Source organism: Piliocolobus tephrosceles, chromosome 11 (genome assembly GCF_002776525.5).
Source record: "Piliocolobus tephrosceles isolate RC106 chromosome 11, ASM277652v3, whole genome shotgun sequence".
NCBI classification, from domain to species: Eukaryota; Metazoa; Chordata; class Mammalia; order Primates; family Cercopithecidae; genus Piliocolobus; species Piliocolobus tephrosceles.
This window is the reverse complement of record NC_045444.1, coordinates 12,551,221-12,570,511: the sequence shown is the minus strand read 5'-3', so window position 1 is coordinate 12,570,511 and position 19,291 is coordinate 12,551,221. Positions and strand designations below refer to the sequence as shown.

The window sequence follows — 19,291 nt, the reverse complement described above, 5'->3', positions numbered from 1 at the left end:
CTCCAGTATACTTTAAATCATTTCTAAATGACTTGTAATACCTTATACAACCAAAATGCTATGAAAGTGGTTTTATTAAACTGTATTATTTTAATTTTTTTTTTTTTGTAATGTTTTCAATGAGGGAGTTGGTTGAATCCACAGATAGGAAACCCAGGTACAGGGAGGGTCAACTCTAATTCTGCACCCACAGAGGATAGGAACATAAAAATGCCGACTCCCTATGGACTGCTTCCCCTCCACGCTCTTTCTTCAATCTTCCTGTAGGGGGTGCTCAAATTAGCTTTAGTACAGCGTGAAGCCAGTGCACGGCCTGGCCTCCACTTCTCCAGGGGGCGATGTAAAGTTTTTGGTCGCTAAAGGTATCGTGGTGCGCGCGTCTGGAAGCATTTCCACTCTGGAGCAGTCTCGTTCCGCCGGGTGCCAGCGTTCCTGTGACGCACTTCCGGTTGGCTGAGCTGCGCACATGTGACCGGAAGGGAAGTAACGTCATCCTCGAGCGCTGAGTAGCTGTACCGTGTGGCGCCTTGTTCTAGAGAACTGAATAGCTGTACTGTGTGGCGCCTTGTTCTAGGCACTTCTTGGACAGCATGTCTCACCTGCCGATGAAACTCCTGCGTAAGAAGATCGAGAAGCGGAACCTCAAATTGCGGCAGCGGAACCTAAAGTTGCAGGGTGAGATGCGTTGATTCGCGATGGCTCAGGAGTCCCACGCGCCACTCCTGGCGCGTTCGGGCGGCCGGGGGCCCAGCTGCTCCGTGTGACTGAGGCAGCTTCCCCTGCGGAGTGTGTGACTGGGGAGAGTGAAAAGGCAGCCTCCACTCGGAGCCTGCACTGCTGCCGACTAGTCGCATGGCTCCAGCGCTGCTCCAGACCTTTCTGAGCAGTTTCTTCTTACAGCGTTAGAGCAGGAGGCCTCCCGGTTCACTTCTAGGCTTGCAGTTAATCCTGCCTTTTGCATTTCCACCTTACCTTTTGATTCCCTCACCACCTGCAAGTCGCACCTCACCCCATCCCTCATTTCCGGTTAGGCTACATGGAACGTTCTCATTTCCACCCACTTTTCACATCTATGTAATTCCCATATTTCTTTCTCCGAAAGCCTGTCTGGCTGTTTCTAGAGCTTCTTTGATACTATTGCCTTCCTCTACCCACCTCCACACACTCTCGTAGCACTTTCTTACAAGAGCTTCTACATATTTGTGTCCTGCGCAGTCACCTAAATGAAAAGGATTTTACATGAATATCACCTTTCTTACCTACCTCATTTGCAGTCCCCGTGTCCTGGCAATGGGGCCACAGATCTTGAAGTAATTTTGTTAACTTATTGTCCAGGTTAAGGTATAAACTACCCGAGGGGAAGGTTGGAGGCACAGTGCCTTGCCCCAGTTGGTTTTCAACAGACATTAATTGAAAAAAAATTCTGCAGGAGGCAATAGGTTTGTAAATTTTAGGAATATGTTTTGAAGTACTCTTATATTTCTAATTGCTAAACTACAGCATTACTAACTACTTTTCAGTGCCTGTGTAAGTAAATTTGAACAAAAGATGGTGTTTTCTCTTTTTCAGTAAACAAACAGGGAGCCTTTGGTAAGGACATTCTCAGGTACAGTCATGCATCACATAACAGGAGGGGGGATACATTGTGAGAAATGCGTCATTAGGGGCTTTTGTCGTTCTGCGAACAGCTTGTAGTTACACAAACCTAAATCTACTACACACCCAGGCTACGTGGTATAGCCTGTTGCTCTTAAGCTGCCATCCTGTACAGCATGTTACTGTACTGTACTGAGAGAATTCTAATAATGGTAAATGTATGTATTGCTAAATATATCTAAACATAGAAAAGGTACAGTAAAAATACATGTACATATGATATGAGAGATTTTTTTTAAATGGTACATCTGTATAGAGTACTTACCATGAATGGAGTTTGCAGGACTGGAAGTTACCCTGAGCGAGTCAGTGAGTGGTGAGTGAATGTGAAGGCCTAGGACATTACTGTACACGACTGTAGACTTTATAAACACTGTACACTTGGGCTACACTGTTTAGGTTTTTAATACTTTTATTCTTAAATTAACCTTAGCCTGCTGTAACTTTTACCTTATAAACTTATTAAATTTTAACACTTAGCTTACAACACAAGCACGTTGCGCAGCTGTACAAAAAGTTTCCTTACGTCCTTATTCTATGTGATTTTTGTTTTTTTTTTCTTTTTAAGGTTTTTGTTAAAAATGTAAAGACACAGACGTATTCAGTATCACCGTCTTCCACCTCCACATCTTGTCCCCTTGGAAGATGTTCAGGGGCAACAATAGGCATGGAGCTGTCATCTCCTATGATAACAGTGCCTTTTAAAATACTTTTCTCCCTGAGGCTCTTTTACAGTTGACTCTTAATATTTTTTTTTAATGAGTAGAAGGAGTACCCTCTAAAGTAATGATCAAAAGTATAGGAAATACATAAACCAGTAACATAGTTGTTTATTAACATGTATTACGTATTGTACATAATTATGTGTGCTGTACTTTATGTGACTGGCATCACAGTAGGTTTGTTTACGCTAGCATCACCACAAACATCAGTAATATGTTGCAGTACGACATTGCAACAACTAATGGCACTAGGTGATAGGAATTTTTTAGCTCCTTTATAATCTTATGGAGCCACTATATATATTGTCCTTAATTCACAGAAATGTCATTGTGCATGCATTACTGTATTTGTGTGTGATAAATATTGGGGTAAATAAGTGGTCTTATCAACTGAATTTTCAACTCACTCCGGTCTAGAAGAGTTGGGGTTGAATGTTTTGAAGTGGTATGAGAAATAGTACTTGAGAATGAGTTGTAAATGTCTTTTTCAATATATCAGTTAATCATATGTTTATCAAATATTTATGGTTATTCTGTAACTACCATTAGCTGACCTCATCTGTTTAAATATTTGACCTCATTGAAGTTTTCCTGTCCTAGACTCCTTAAAGTCAAATGTACGGTTTTTTGAAGTTAAGAAATCAATATTGCTTTTCCTTTTCCAGTATTTTTTCTTTAAGATATCTTACTTTCCCTGTAAGGGAACACCAGAAAATTATAAGTTGTTTAATTACATGGAAGAGAAGAAAAGCTAAATAATTCGTGTCAGGAAGCCATGGAAGTTCTCATTTGGGATTTCAGTGTTTGTAAGTAAACTACTTCTTTGTCACAGTGTATGTTCTGTTTATTTAAACAGGGGCCTCAAATCTGACCCTATCAGAAACTCAAAATGGAGATGTATCTGAAGAAACAATGGGAGGTGGAAAGGTTAAAAAATCAAAACATTGTGTGAATGTGGGCTTATCAGAAACTCAAAATGGAGATGTGTCTCCAGAAGCAGTGGAAAATATAAAAGTTAAAAAATCTCCCCAGAAATCCACTGTATTAACCAATGAAGAAACAGCAATGCAGTCTCCCAATTCAGAATCAAAAAAGAAGAAGAAGAAGAAAAAGAGAAAAACGGTGAATGATGCTGGACCTGGTAGGTATTTATTATCTTTGAACTTCAGCCATTTAGATTTTCACAGACGGTTATTGTTCCTCTTTCTATTACTATTGTGTGTACATGCCGTATGAGAATTCCCTGTACTCACCAGTGTATTAGAGATTAGCCTGGTAGCTAATGGAAATGTTTTATTGGCAGAAGCGGGGAGTCCATTTCAACTTTACTCAAAATATTGAGGAATAGACTTTTAATTTCACTAACCTTGAAGAAAACTTCACTCTCAGAAAAGACTCTCCTTAGAGTTCTAGAAATTTTCTCTTCTTTTTAAGTTACCTTTTTTTTCTGCTTTATTCTTCCCATTTTCCTACCTTAAATTCCTCCCTTTGAAAAGAGTCTTAGTTACAAAGTATATAAAGTAGGAAACTTCTGAATAAACAGAACATTAATTTCCAAGTGCTAAGAATGGCAGGAGGAAAAGGAAGAAATATTTTTTGAAGGTGATGGAATTTCAGTAAGCTCGGATGAAAGAATGGACATTTTAATTGAGATTTGTACAAGCAGAGATTTCAAGGTAGGATAAGATAGGGGTCAGCAAACTATCCCTCCTTCTGCCTATTTTTGTAAATAAAGTTTTACTGGGTCATAGCAGTGCCTATTTGGTTGTGTTTATGGCAGCAGAGATCATAGGACCTGCAAAGCCTAAAACATTTACTATCTGGCCTTTTGTAGAAAGTTTGCCAGCCCCTGAGTTAGAACATCCTATTCATGTATATTACCTGAAATAAGGGTTTTATTTAGAAAGGAGCTTTGAACTTTCCCAAATATGCATTACTGTCTTCATGATGCCTTCAAACAAAGGTCATTGTAATCCTGTTCTAAAATTATTGCCTTCACAATTCTTGTTTTGAGTATGCCCCAGGAAGTGGTATTATTTCTGCTCTCAAGCATTGGATCACAGTGCTGGGAGTTGTAACCTTATGGGTTTTTGATTGTTTGTGTATTTGTTTTTTAATGAGATGGGGTCTCACTGTGTTGTCCAAACTAGTCTTGAACTCTTGGGCTCAAATGATCCTCCCGTCTCGGCTTCCCAAAGTGCTAGGATTATAGGTAGAAGTTACCACACCCAGCCATCTTATGGGTACATTTTAAGAACTATTCCAGGGAAAACAAAATAAGCCATGGAGGCCAGCTGAAGATATCTATGGCTTTTGAACATGTGGGTCCTGCAAAGTTGACTGTTTCCTGGAGGGGTGGCCGTAAGGTACAGGGAAGAGACCAGTACTGAGCTACAGAGAGTCCTGGGTTCTGTTTTAAGTCAGTTATTTTCAAACATCACTAATTGCTGTATATTTGTATATAAGCCCAGCATGTGGTTAATCCGTTTGACCTAGAGTCGAACACTGAAACGAGAAATGAGAAGTAGGACTGAAAAGGTAGTTGGGGCCATATGAAAGTTGTGAATATAGAAATGAGAAGCTAGGAAGCTCTGCCTTTCCTCCCACCCTCATCCCTGATAGCCAAGGAGCAGTCCAGTGTATGTCATCCAGGCAAGTGGATTGTTGCCCTTTACAGTCTATCTCTAGTAACATGAAGAGCCTTTGATAGTAATTGGCGTGGGAGGAAAAATGAGTGCTTATAATGAGTTGTTAAGGATGATGTTAATCAGATATACTTTCTTCCCCTCAGTGGAGTATGTGAAACTTATAATTGGTATCTTTATACTGTTTAGTTGAACTTTTTAAAGTTTTAAATGAGATAGTATAATACATTAAGAAGCCTAAATGTTTGGTTACCAAGTCTGTCTGTACCCTGGATTTTTAAATATAACCAGTCATTTTTCATCTAACAGAATTCTTAACAAAGTAACACAGAATATATTTAGCTTTTGAAAATATACATCTTTACATCAGGAATCTTCTGTTTTGTTGATCTCGTTTAGAATTTTATTTTAAGGAAAAAATTTTTCGGGTTTTGTCTTTTAAAACCAAAGATGCAAAAAAAGCAAAAACTGAAAACAAAGGGGAATCTGAAGAAGAAAATGCCAAGACTCCTAAAGAAACAGAAAATAACATGGAGAAGCCAGATAATGAAGAAAATGACAGTGAGGTGCCCAGCCTGCCCCTGGGACTGACAGGTAATGTCCAGGAAGTTTTTTAGACATAACTTCTTTAAAATGTACCTCTCTTAGAGGATTATAGGTTTGAAGGTTCAGTTGTGACTTTTAGTTTACCTGGAAAAAGTATCAACAAGCAACTTTTTTTTGTAAATCTTTCTGCTGCTTTTTCTCTTTATCTTCTATTTTGTGGTGTTTTAGTTCTTTTTGTTCCCTATTATTTTGCTTTTGTCCATTCCTGACACTAAATATTTTGTATGCACACAAGCAGCTTCTATGATTCTTTGGTTTGTCCTTTTCTAAGGCTCATTCTATGTTGTAATAGGAAAATCATTGACCCTGTACCAGGTTAACCTCCTTTGACCTTTGTTCCTTTATAAAGTCAAGTTTAGACTAGAATTCACTACTCCTAACCAGGTATGTCAAGGAGTTAATTGAGTTGTTTGTTTGGTTTGGGTTGGTTTGTCTGTTAAAATGTTGAGGCCCAACCCCAGACCTGCTTAATACAAACTGCAAATGTTTTAGTAGTAGCTCTCAAGCAGGGAAATTTGCCCCCCAAGTAAGATGAGTAACTCATCCTGGTTTGCCCAGAACTTTTCCCGTTTTAGCATTGAAAGTCCCACATCCCAGGAACCTCCTCTGTCCCTAGCCTACTAAGATCATCCTAAGCCTAGGAGACATTTTTGTCTCTCGGAGCTAGGGGCAGTCTGCTGGCATTTGGTGAGTGGAGGTCAGAGATGCTGCATAGTATCTTCTAATGCACAGGATAGCGTTTCACAACAAAGAATTATTCAACCCAAATGTCAGCAGTGCCAAGGTCAAGAGTGATTGGTTTACACCCTGGGCATGTGTAGTGTGGGGAACCCCCAGATGATTTTGATGCCTCCTGCTGAAGACCCACTACACTACTTGATACGTAGGCTCAGACTAACATTCTGTGGCTGTATCTGACTCTTCTGTGTCTTGCTGGAGTGAGATTAACAGTTTTTTTTTTTTAATTGACTTAACACAGTTTTTATTAATGTTCAGTGTTTTCACTTTTTACATCAGATTTCATAAGCATTTCATTTATCTGTGGACTCTCATTATTTTCCTTGTCTTGGTATTTTTATTTTATATAAATTCCTCGGTTATACCTTCTCTCCACCCCTCGTTTTGTTACAGTGTGGACTCTGAACTATAACTTATACAGCCATTAACAATGGAGAAACTTGAAAGATAAAGGATCTTTTTGTTGATATTATCAGACATGAATAATTAAGGTTTAGCCTTTTCTTACTGTGGGAAGCTTTTCTAGGCAAAATAGATTTAGGCAACTGTAGCAATACTAACTTTTTTAAAAAAATAAATTTGCTAATGATAAATTGTCTTCTGTTTAGGAGCTTTTGAGGATACTTCGTTTGCTTCTCTATGTAATCTTGTCAATGAAAACACTCTGAAGGCAATAAAAGAAATGGGTTTTACAAACATGACTGAAATTCAGCATAAAAGTATCAGACCACTTCTGGAAGGCAGGTATGACTAACACTGAAGCTTAGATATTGGCATCTACTTTTAGAACTAGTAGGTTATAAAGAACATACCAGTATATTCAGTTGATTTTCTGCTATATGTTCGGTCATGTATCCAGCATACATTAAAGACTTTAAGTTAATTACTGATGTTTGAAGGAAAGTGTTGGAAAGATGTTCTCTTCTGTTACAGCACAGTTCTGACTTATGATTTCGGTATATAACCCAGGTGATCAGTTTCAGCAATGTAGACCTCTTCTTGTTCATGTTCTAGCCTTAGTGCCTCAAGTGTGTGTATGTAGTACATCGTAAATGAGTAGGCTAAATGTCTTTCTCCTTTCCCTTTCTAATATTTAGGGATCTTCTAGCAGCTGCAAAAACAGGCAGTGGTAAAACCCTGGCTTTTCTTATCCCTGCAGTTGAACTCATTGTCAAGTTAAAGTTCATGCCCAGGAATGGTAAGCTTTCATCTGCTTGTTTCTGCCATTATTTCACTAGAGGTTTTTTGTAGCTGTTACGGACTCAATGGTGACAACCACATTTAGACTTGTACCATATGTATCATTTTTAGGAACGGGAGTCCTTATTCTCTCACCTACCAGAGAACTAGCCATGCAAACTTTTGGTGTCCTTAAGGAGCTAATGACTCACCACGTGCATACCTATGGCTTAATAATGGGTGGCAGTAACAGATCTGCTGAAGCACAGAAACTTGCTAATGGGATCAACATCATTGTGGCCACACCAGGCCGTCTGCTAGACCATATGCAGGTAAGAGATGTAGTGCTTGTCTCATTGTCTTGTATGAAACATAAACTGACAACTAATAGTTGTTCTTGGTCCTTTGTTTTGTTAGAATACCCCGGGGTTTATGTATAAAAACCTACAGTGTCTGGTTATTGATGAAGCTGATCGTATCTTGGATGTTGGGTTTGAAGAGGAATTAAAGCAAATTATTAAACTTTTGCCAAGTAAGTAGGTAGCATCTGCATTTGGTTTGCAAAGTATCTGTTGGAAGTAGATAAGAGTTGTTCCTACAGAAAATCTGTACTAATGCCAGAACTTTACCATAGCCAAGTGAGATAGTTGTGCCAGTTAACCTGAAAGGTAGTTTGGAATACAAGCATCAAACTTACTAATAACTTGATATAGTAGTTTTGCTGTTTTAGAAGTTATAATGCATATTAAACAGCCTTCACATAGGTCCTGTCCTCCACCTCTTGCCCATTCTTACCTCATCTGACATCCCCCAAGTAGCCGTAGATTTGTTGCCTTACTTGTACATACCTTGCTTATAGTACTTGCAACATTATGAACTGGTTATAACTAAGACCATGGTTTCCTTCATTGTATAATTTATTTTTTAAAGCTTTATCAAAGTATAATTGACATAATTATATATACACTTATAACGTACAATTTTATGTTCTTTGATTTGTTTACCACTGTGACACCATCACTGCAATCAAGAAAATGAACATGTCTATCCCACTCAAAGGTTTCCTCCTGCTCCTTTTCAGTTTCTCCCTCCCACCCCTCCTTACACACACACCTTGTCCCCAAGTGAGTATTCATCTGTTTTCTGTCACTAGATTAGGTTGCATTTTCTGGAAATAAAGTTGCTGTGAACAGTCATCTACAACTCTTTGTAGAGACATATATCTCCTTTTCTCTTAAGTAAACCTAGGAGTGTCATAGTTGGCATATGTTTAGTATATGTTTAACTTTTTAAGAAACTGCCAGATGTTTTCCAAAGCGGCTGTACCGTTTAACATTCCTATGAGCAGTGCAAGAAAGTTCCAGTTCCTCTTGTTAAGTCTTGACCATCAGGTAATGTTAGCCCCAATTTTGTTCTCTTTTAAAGGTGTGGTACTCTTGTCCTTTACATTTCTATATAAATTTTAGAATTCGTTTGTTAGTTTCCCCCCCCTTCCCTCCAAAAAAGTCTTGGATCTTGATTGAGATTTTATTGAATAGAGATTACTGGAAGAAAACAATATTAACTCATAATGTATATCTCCATGTATTAGATATTTTATTTCTCTATAATATTTGGGGGGGGGGTTAGGATACAGTTTTAGTCACATCTTTTGTCAGATTTATCCCCAAGTATTTCATTAAAATTTCAAATTCCAATTGCTCATTGCTTTCATGTATGTACAGACACACACACATAATATATACACACACACAGTTGAATTTTATATTGATCTTGTATCTAGCAAGACAGTTAATCCTGTACTGAATGAATATTCAGTATGGCTTTCCAGATGACTGTAGCCTTTTGGATTTTCTGTATAGGCAATCATGTACCGATAAAGACAGTTTCACCTCTTTATTTATTTATTTATTTATTCATTTTCTTATCTGATTGCCCTGGCCGGAACCTCCAGTATGGTACTGAATAGAAGTGATGAGAGCAGACATCCTTGTCTTGGTTCTGATCTTAGGGGAAAGCATTCAGTCTTTTACCATTAACTACATATGAATTTAGCTGGAGGTTTTATGTAGATGCCTTTTATCAGATTAAGGAAGATCCCTTCTGTTCCTAGTTTGCTGAGGATTTTTAATCAGAAATAGATGATCAGATTTTTTTTTTTCTGTCTGCTGAAGTAATCATGTTTTTTCTTTAGTTAGCATAGTAAATTGTATTGGTTGATCTTTCAAATGTTGAACCACCCTGCATTTGTAGAATAAACCTGCCTAGTCATGATCCATTATCCTTTTTATATATTGCTGAATTATATAAAATTCTATTTTGAATTTTGCGTATTTGCTCACGAATTGTATTGGTACATAGTTTTCTTTCCTTGTTAATGTCATGTCAGGTTTTTGAATAGTGTAGTGACTGACTTCAAAGAATGAGTTGACATATAAGTATAATAATAATAATAAATTATAATTATATAATAATAAGTATAATAAATTATAATAATCTCTTTAATTTATTAGAGAGTTTGAATAATTGATGTTTCTTTCTTAAATGTTCACTATAATTCACCAGTGGAATCCATTTGGGCCTGGAATTTTCTTTACATGAAGTTTTCAACTAAAATTTCTTTAGTAGATATGAGGCTATTTAAAGTTTTCCTGTTTTCTTCAGTTGTCTGTCTTCGAAGGAGTTTGTCTGTTTCATCTAAGTTCTCAAACTTACAGACCTGGTGTTTCATGATATACCTGTTTTACCTTTTGTAATATTTGTAGAATCTGTAGAGACATTGTATTTCCCATTTCTGATATCTCTACCTAGAATATTTGTAGTTGTGAGGCAATTGTAAAGATTCCCTAAAAGATTGGGGTTATTTTTATATGTATCTGTTTCAGCACGTAGACAGACTATGCTCTTTTCTGCCACCCAAACTCGAAAAGTTGAAGACCTGGCAAGGATTTCTCTGAAAAAGGAGCCATTGTATGTTGGTGTTGATGATGATAAAGCTAATGCAACAGTGGATGGTCTTGAACAGGTACTTTTTATCAATAACTGAAAACTGTAGGGATCTTACTTGGTGTTTTTATGTAATTGTTGGAAGGATCATTCAGAAAGCAAATGGGTTAATGAACTTTTAAAATGCCATAGGTGAGACATGACAGTTTACATACCATGTTTATCAGTGCTGTTGATCAAATTACACAAGTTAGGAAACGGAAAATGTCCACTTGGTTCATTTGTATCTGTTTAAATGCTTTCTAGGGATACGTTGTTTGTCCTTCTGAAAAGAGATTCCTTCTGCTCTTTACATTCCTTAAGAAGAACCGAAAGAAGAAGCTTATGGTCTTCTTTTCGTCTTGTATGTCTGTGAAATACCACTATGAGTTGCTGAACTACATTGATTTGCCCGTCTTGGCCATTCATGTAAGTGATGATGATGAGCTCATTGAAAACAGGGTATGCTTATTAAGCCCTATAGATTGTAGGATTGGAGGTACTGCCCTCTCCTCCAAACATTGTTCTGAGTAGTTTGATCACCACTAAGTGATGGAACCTGTGTGAGGGGGCACAGCTGGGTGTGGAGGGGTATGAGGACTTCCGAAGAGTACAAGACAACTGAAGCCCCTCCTTGAGGGGCTTGCAGAACAGTTAGGGAAATAGGACACAGGCCAAGGGATGAGCTCGAAATAAAGTAGGGTAACAGTTCCACAATTTGGGGGTTCTGCTGCTGGACTTCCTAGAGACAATCTCAAGATTGCAGCTCTAATGGATGTTTTTATTTAATTCTAGGGAAAGCAAAAGCAAAATAAGCGTACAACCACATTCTTCCAGTTCTGCAATGCAGATTCGGGAACACTATTGTGTACGGATGTGGCAGCAAGAGGACTGGACATTCCCGAAGTCGACTGGATTGTTCAGTATGACCCTCCGGACGACCCTAAGGTAACTGGCATCATTGGGGTGTCTTCAGAATGACTCTGCATTAAAGAGTTCACTTATTCTCCCAGTTCCCTGACAGAAACTGCAATCCACATTCAAGGTAAAGATCCCTACTATACAGTGACTGCAGTATTTCTCTGGTATTGATAAGTATTTAAGGCTTTTCGGGGCTCAGAGGGGCTGTGCAAGAGGATTGAGAAGTATCAGTGGGACTTAAGTTATGAAAATGAGATCCTTGGAATGATCCCTTAAGAAGAGCAGATGCCTGAAGGAAATAAAATTACTTAAGGAGGTAGATAAGCTTCTGTAGTATATGTGGTAGAATAAGCTTCATTGAGAAGTATTTTCAGCAAACAGTAGATTAAAGCCGTTTTGATGATGATGCACACATAATACTCATTTTATTAGATCACTGTTAATGCAAACATCATATCCAGCTTTTTTTTTTGGCCTCAATCATTGGCCTGTTGGGGGTGATGTGCGCAGAGCGATTGCTGGCCCAGCTTTGTAGGGCTGTGGTGAAGGTGTGTGTGGTCCAGCACCGCAGGAGTGCACCATCTCAATACAGACGTGCACATACTCAGGATGCAGACACACAAATGGGCTCATGCGGAAGTCACTGTGTTAACTCAAGTTTTCTTTCTCCACCAAAGGAGTATATTCATCGTGTGGGTAGAACAGCCAGAGGCCTAAATGGGAGAGGGCATGCCTTGCTCATTTTGCGCCCAGAAGAATTGGGTTTTCTTCGCTACTTGAAACAATCCAAGGTAAAAATCTTTACTTGGAGAAAAATTTCTCTTGGTGTAGGGATTGTTAGCAAGCACCATTTCTACATGTGTCGGAGGAGTCTCGAGTCTGGACAGTGCTATTACAACCATTCTTGTGGCAATTAAGCAAGTAAGGTTTTTATGTACTTCTAGCCCAAGAAATGAGTACAGAAGGAACTGCCCACATGGCTCGGCTTTCTAGCTCTGTTACCCAGCAACGCCTCTGTTTCCCAGCCTCTCCTTTCCCATTCCCTCCAGCCCTCTTTTAAACCTTCTCCACTCTTTTGAAGCTCCCTCACACCTAGTCATCTCTGCTGCTCCCACTCTTTCCTCTTACGTCGTATGGAGCAGTGGGGAATCCTCGTTCACTCTAGCCTCAGCCTCCTCCACTGCCCTCTGTCTCCTATTCATCAACTCTTGGCCTACAGTCTCTTTGCAGTTGGTGCTTTATCATCTCAAATTTCTCACTGTAAAAAAGTAACTTGAACCTAAAACCTATTCTTCTACCCCTGTCTGCAGGATAGCTACTGTCTGATGCCTTTTCTCAGTCTGCCTTATTGGAAAAAGGGTTTATATTCTTGACATTTACCTCCCTTTCAGTCCCCAACCAGCCTAATTTGGTTTTAGCTTTCTACTGTCGCACCAGAATTGAATCCATCAGAACCCTAGGTGGCCTCTTTATATCTAGGCCATGGGGATGCATATCACGCCTCTTCCTCCCTGACATTTCCATCCTCATTGGCCTTTCTGGCATAGTCTTGCTGATAGGCTTCCTCTACCCTGTAACCACAGGCAGTTCCCTGAAATTGCTCTACAGCTTTTGCACACTTTCTCGAGAATGCTTGGTTTCAGCCAGCCCCTGTCTTTGCTGGGAAGCTATCTGTGATCTCCTGCCCTCCTCCTTGTTCCCACAGCATAGGTGCTCATCAGGTTAACATGTCTTTTTATTATTATGCTTTAAGTTCTAGGGTACATGTGTACAACATGCAGGTTTGTTACATATGTGTACATGTGCCATGTTGGTGTGCTGCACCCATTAACTCGTCATTTACATTAGCTATATCTCCTAATGCTATCCCACTCCCCCCACCCCACGACAGGCCCCAGTGTGTGATGCTCCCCGCCCTGTGTCCAAGTGTTCTCATTGTTCAATTCCCACCTATGAGTGAGAACATGCGGTGTTTGGTTTTCTGTCCTTGCAATAGTTTGCTGAGAATGATGGTTTCCAGCTTCATCCATGTCCGAACTCATCCTTTTTTATGGCTGCGTAGTATTCCGTGGTGCATAATGTGCCACATTTTCTTAATCCAGTCTGTCATTGATGGACATTTGGGTTGGTTCTGAGTCTTAGCTATTGTGAATAGTGCCGCAATAAACATACATGTGCATGTGTCTTTATAGCAGCATGATTTATAATCCTTTGGGTATATACCCAGTAATGGGATGACTGGGTCAAATGGTATTTCTAGTTCTAGATCCTTGGGGAATCGCCACACTGTCTTCCACAATGATTGAACTAGTTTATAGTCCCACCAACAGTGTAAAAGCCTTCCTATTTCTCCACATCCTCTCCAGCACCTGTCATTTCCTGACTTTTTAATGATCGCCGTTCTAGCTGGTGTGAGATGGTATCTCATTATGGTTTTGATTTGCATTTCTCTGATGGCGAGTGATGATGAGCATTTTTTCATGTGTCTGTTGGCTGAATAAATGTCTTCTTTTAAGAAGTGTGTGTTCATATCCTTTGCCCACTTTTTGATAGGGTTGTTTTGATTTTTTTCTTGTAAATTTGCTTAAGTTCTTTGTAGATTCTGGATATTAGCCCTAGCCAAAATTGACAAATGAGATCTAATTAAACTAAAGAGCTTCTGCACAGCAAAGGAAACTACCATCAGAGTGAACAGGCAACCTACAGAATGGGAGAAAATTTTTAACAATCTACCCATCTGACAAAGGGCTAATATCCAGAATCTGCAGGTTGACATTTCATTACTTATCTTTCTCCCCCACAAGACGGCAAGCTCTCTGAGGGCAGACTCCAGGACTTAGGCACCTGTTTTCTGTCTATCACCTAGCACAGGCCTGTTGCTTTTCTAGTTATTTAATGAGTGATAACTGATGGCAGATCCATCCCGTAGGAGTTTGTGGTCATCATGGCCTCCAGTGTCACAAGCCTCAATACAGGACTATGGGGTATTAGGGCCCCTCTTCTGACATGGAGAAAAGGGGCTGATGGCCCTTCTGACTAGAAGCTTCAAACTGTTTCATGGTTCCAAATAGTCAGGATTATAGAGATTCTTACAGAAAAGTGCTTTACTGACTCTATCCCTATCCAATTCCTTGCCTTTCAGAAAAAAAGAAGTGCAGATTGCCTAACTCAGCAGAGCAAAGATGAAACTTTCCCATCAACATTGGGAGACTAGAAAAAGCAGATTTTCCTGTCTGTCCTGAGGGAATTTCATAGGCCAGTTCATCCTTCCCTATCTTCAGTACCCAGTATCGGAATGCCGATCATCCTGGTTTACTAATCTTAATACTTTTGATTTCTAGGTTCCATTAAGTGAATTTGACTTTTCCTGGTCTAAAATTTCTGACATTCAGTCTCAGGTATGTGCTTTTTAGACGTTTTTGTGAGTAGGCAGGAACCTTGTCCCAGCACTCTCTTTATAGTGATTCATTGGGCAGTCACTGTCCTTTAAAGTCTACCCTGTTGTAAAGTGAGGATCAGACTGTGTGGTGTATAAGGTTTCTTGCTATTCTAGTTACCACTGCTCTATGCCCTCTTTAAATGTTTTCTATGGAGTGGCTTTGCTCTAGGATATTTGAAATCTGGCGTTTTGCAGGTTGTTGTTTGTTTTTATTTATTAAAACCAGTGTTTCTTTCTATTTCAGCTTGAGAAATTGATTGAAAAGAACTACTTTCTTCATAAGTCAGCCCAGGAAGCATATAAGTCGTACATACGAGCCTATGATTCCCATTCTCTGAAACAGATCTTTAATGTTAATAACTTAAACTTGCCTCAAGTTGCTCTGTCATTTGGTTTTAAGGTGCCTCCCTTCGTTGATCTGAGTATCCTTTTCTTTAATGAAGTTACCCTGGAACTAAGAAACAAAAGCTTTGGGGACAGAGGGGCATTTTGGGCTTTGCAATGGATTAGTATGTGTTTTGGCTCAGACTGGAGGCTCCAGTGTTCGCCCTAGTCAATGTCTGCTTGTCTGTGCTAGCACAGGACATAGAGGTTGGATGGGGTAAGCAGGGATTAATCATTAGGATGGGGTTACAGGGACAAGGCAGCTTATGCCTTGAGCCTTAAAAAGACAAATTTGACTGTCAGGGAGAGACAGAGACAGTTGTGTGTTCCAGGCAGAAACACAGGTAAGAAAGCAAAACTTCAGTGTTTGCTGAGGCCGCACTGTGCTGGTACTTAGGTGAATGGGATGTTTTGAAGCTAAAGAGAGGATGGGACCTTTCAAGGAGTTTTAATCCTCTTAGAGCCCCCGGAGGGTTTTATACAAGAAAGTGGCAAGTTCAGCAAAAGAAAATAAAACTTAGGTGTTGCTTAAGATACAAGGCAGAAGGAGTACTTCCAGTTGCTTCAGTTGTGATTTATAATTTGTGCCTTGCAGAAGAAACTGAGCAGCTGAAATGAGGCCTGTGCTTCACTGCCATTGGGAGTAACTTCTCAGGGGACTAGAGGACCAAATTTTGGGTCACCATCCCCATTGTAAGCATTGAGTAAACTGAAATGAATGAGTGTCGAGTCCTGTGGAAGAAAGAGCAGCTCCTTCACTTAGGCATTCCTAAATCAATTCCGAAGAGAAATGACAGTCATTCGTTTTGACACAGGAGGTGTTTTTTTAATGTGCTCCTATCAACTTCCTGATTAAACTCATAAATCCTTATTCACTGTCATGAATTTCATTGTGTGGAAGAAATAATTAATATGACTATTACACACCGAAGTTTAAAATCATACCTGCTAGTTTAAGTCCACTGTCACGTGGCCACTCCTAATTTTCTGGAAATTTGTTGCATAGGCTTATGTTCCCACATTTTCATTGTTGAGAATGGGGTTGTGGAGGGACAGCAGTGTTCATGCTGACTTTTTCTCTGTGTAGATGTTAGATTGGAGTTCATTCTTTTTTTTGCTTGATTTCCTTAACGTTTGCCTCCAGACGTCAACAGCAATGAAGGCAAGCAGAGAAAGAGAGGAGGTGGTGGTGGATTTGGCTACCAGAAAACCAAGAAAGTTGAGAAGTCCAAAATCTTTAAACACATTAGCAAGAAATCATCTGACAGCAGGCAGTTCTCTCACTGAAGACATGCCTTTCTTTCATCTTGAGTAACTTTGTCCTAAAATGAATTTTTTTTTTTTCCCTTGATTTGACAGGATTTTTGTAGACTTTAGAATTTGGACTTACCTAACAAGAGTATAAATTGACTTGGGTTGCAAGCACTGAGCACTGTTACTTCTATCGGGTCTCTCTTTTATTTTTGGGACATAAAGCAGGCTTTAATTTTCTTGGTTGCCCAAGGGCAGAGCAAGGAATATCTGGTCTTTCTTGTGATTATATAATATTTTAACTTTAAATATCCGTTCCTCATACACAAAAATGTATGTTACTGTTTTATTATAATTCTTTTTGTACCTTTCCTTCTTGTTTTGTGAAGACTTTTGTGGCACGGATTGCTGTGCTCACCACTGTAAAAGGTGACCTAGTATACTGGGCAGCTGGTGGCAGTGCAGAAAAGAGTCTCAGGTTATTTTTTGTTTTTCGTTATTTCTTGGACCTTGACAGTATCTAATGACTCCTCCTGAAAATGCTGCAGTGTAAAAGAGCAGAGAGCTTTGGGAAATACCTAAGAAACACCTTAGGATTAGGGTGGCATTGCTTTTATAGAGTCTTGATTTTAAAGCAATGGGCCTTTCTCAGGTGTTTCGTTTTTTGGAGCAAAAACTATGGTTTGTAATTAGAATAAAGTGTCACTAAGCAGTTATAACGTTTGATGGGTGGAGGGTAGGAAGAGGATGGAATTGAGATGTTTGAGCCTCATTTACATCAATAGAGGTGTAATGTACTGCATTTCTTCATTTGGTAGCATAGCAAAGACTTTAAAAACACACATACAAAGAATGGTGATGCTCCTCATTCAGATTTGTTTAATTCAAGGTGGTTTGGATTTTGGTGAGCCTTTGCACTCTGTAGAGTACTTAGAAGACACGGGCAACTTACCTGGAGTTAGAGCCAGGCCATCAGACAGTGCCCAGCACACATTAATGTTAGCTTCTTTCTGAGAAAAAATACGGCCCTGAAACAAAAAATACATTTGCTGTGAGGATTGAAAATGAACAAAGTTAGAAAAAAAACAGCAAAGTCAGTGATTTAGTCAGGTGAGTTTTTGTTGTAGGAGCAGTTGATTCGTGTGTTTTGTGTAGTATATAACTACAAGATAGTACATTTTTTAGCAGTTCAAAACCAAAGTTGCTAGCATCATTTTGCTGTTGTGCCAGTTAATCATAGGATCCCATTAAATTAGTGCGCTAACATCTAATGTAGAGAAAACTGTTGGGTAAAGAACATTCCAGTAGGAAAAGAAAAGAACAATCTTCCATTTCTGGACTTGGCCACCATCACCCTGGTCGGACCTGTCCTGGGCTTCCAACCTTGACTGCTGAGCTCCTGGCTTAGCTTCTTGGGTTCCTAATTTCCTGGTGTTTAATAACTCTCTCCAGGATCATGTTTTTCTGATTTTGTTTTTCAGGAATAATGTTTTTTAAAAGACAAAACAAAGGGAAAAATATTTAATTACTGAGGAGAAGTAAATACTATTGGTATTTTGTACATAATCTAATTTTTATATGCATGTTGGTGCTTTTTAATTTTTTTATCGAAAATGAAGTCATCTACCTACTACTTGTAACCAGCTTGTTTCATAACATGTTATTTTCCTGTGTCATTAAATAATTACCTCAATGTTGTATTTCCTTTATGGATACTTTGTTGACCCTTGCTTGGTCTGCCAGGATTTACGTTCAAGATACCTACCTGATTGTGCCAGACTGGCTCTCCCTATCTCAGTATGTCTTGTGCTCCTACTGGTCTTGAGATTGTTGAGTCAGTCTCGAGAGGTTTTGTAAGAAAAGCATATAAACAAAGTGGACAGGGTTGGCCCTGCTATATAAGAACTTACTTCAAGTCCATTAGCAGCCTCATCCATGATCTCCATTACCTGTAGTCAACTGTGGTCTAACTAGGTCAGCACAGTACAATAATACACTTTGAGAGGCCACATTTACATGACTTTTATTACAGTATATTGTAATTGTTTTATGTTAATCTCAGTGTACTAATTTATAAACTAAACTTCTGTCACAGATAATATATAGGAAAGAATATATAGAGGGTTCAGTGTTGTCCACAGTTTCAGACGTCCACTGGGGGTCCAGGAATGTATCCCCGGAGGATAAGGGGGAACTACTGTACTTGCTGGGTGCTGTTTGTGATTGTAGTGGCAGGATGGTCCAGGCTACGGACAAGAGACAACCAGACTTGACCAGCCTGGCCAGATTCAGATATGAAAGAGCCAGTTACTGGTATCACGTACCGTGAATGAAAGCAGCACCATCTGCAAGGCTCGTGCACAGTAAGGGCTTCATATGTTCCTGTGCTAAGAGCACATTTGGTAGCAAATGTGGGCGTTTGACAGGTGGGATTAGGTGGCTGTAGCCATGAAGGTTTGAAGGCATAATGTGAGGTGGGGGAGCCAAGCACATCACTACATGCCGATAAGTCTTTGGGTCCTGTGGGCTGCAAGTGATGACATTGCTATGTCTAAATTTATTTAGTCTCAGCCAGCCTTGTATAAATAAAACAAGATACCCAAAACAGGATCCCTAAGTTATACAGGGGTTATAAGTGACAGCTCTGTAACCAGAATGCCTGGATTCAAATTCCAGCTGGTGCCACTTGCTAACCTCGGGGCTGATTCAGGAGTGATGCGAAAGTAATAATACCTCCTTCAGAAGGCGGTGCTCAGGACAGTGCC

At 39.4% G+C, this 19,291-nt stretch overlaps 1 protein-coding gene across 1 annotated transcript; it reads left to right on the top strand.

Annotated features, from left to right (window-relative positions):
* The first annotated feature begins 535 nt into the window (after positions 1-535).
* DDX18 (DEAD-box helicase 18) lies at positions 536-18,226 on the top strand. The gene is made up of 14 exons (XM_023187949.1): positions 536-675; positions 3,235-3,519; positions 5,474-5,617; positions 6,976-7,111; positions 7,465-7,565; positions 7,679-7,878; positions 7,964-8,078; positions 10,432-10,571; positions 10,799-10,960; positions 11,327-11,479; positions 12,130-12,243; positions 14,794-14,850; positions 15,136-15,313; positions 16,420-18,226. The coding sequence occupies exons 1-14, from the start codon at positions 591-593 to the stop codon at positions 16,560-16,562; spliced, it is 2,013 nt and encodes a 670-aa protein (XP_023043717.1). The 5' UTR covers positions 536-590; the 3' UTR covers positions 16,563-18,226.
* The last annotated feature ends 1,065 nt before the right edge of the window (positions 18,227-19,291 follow it).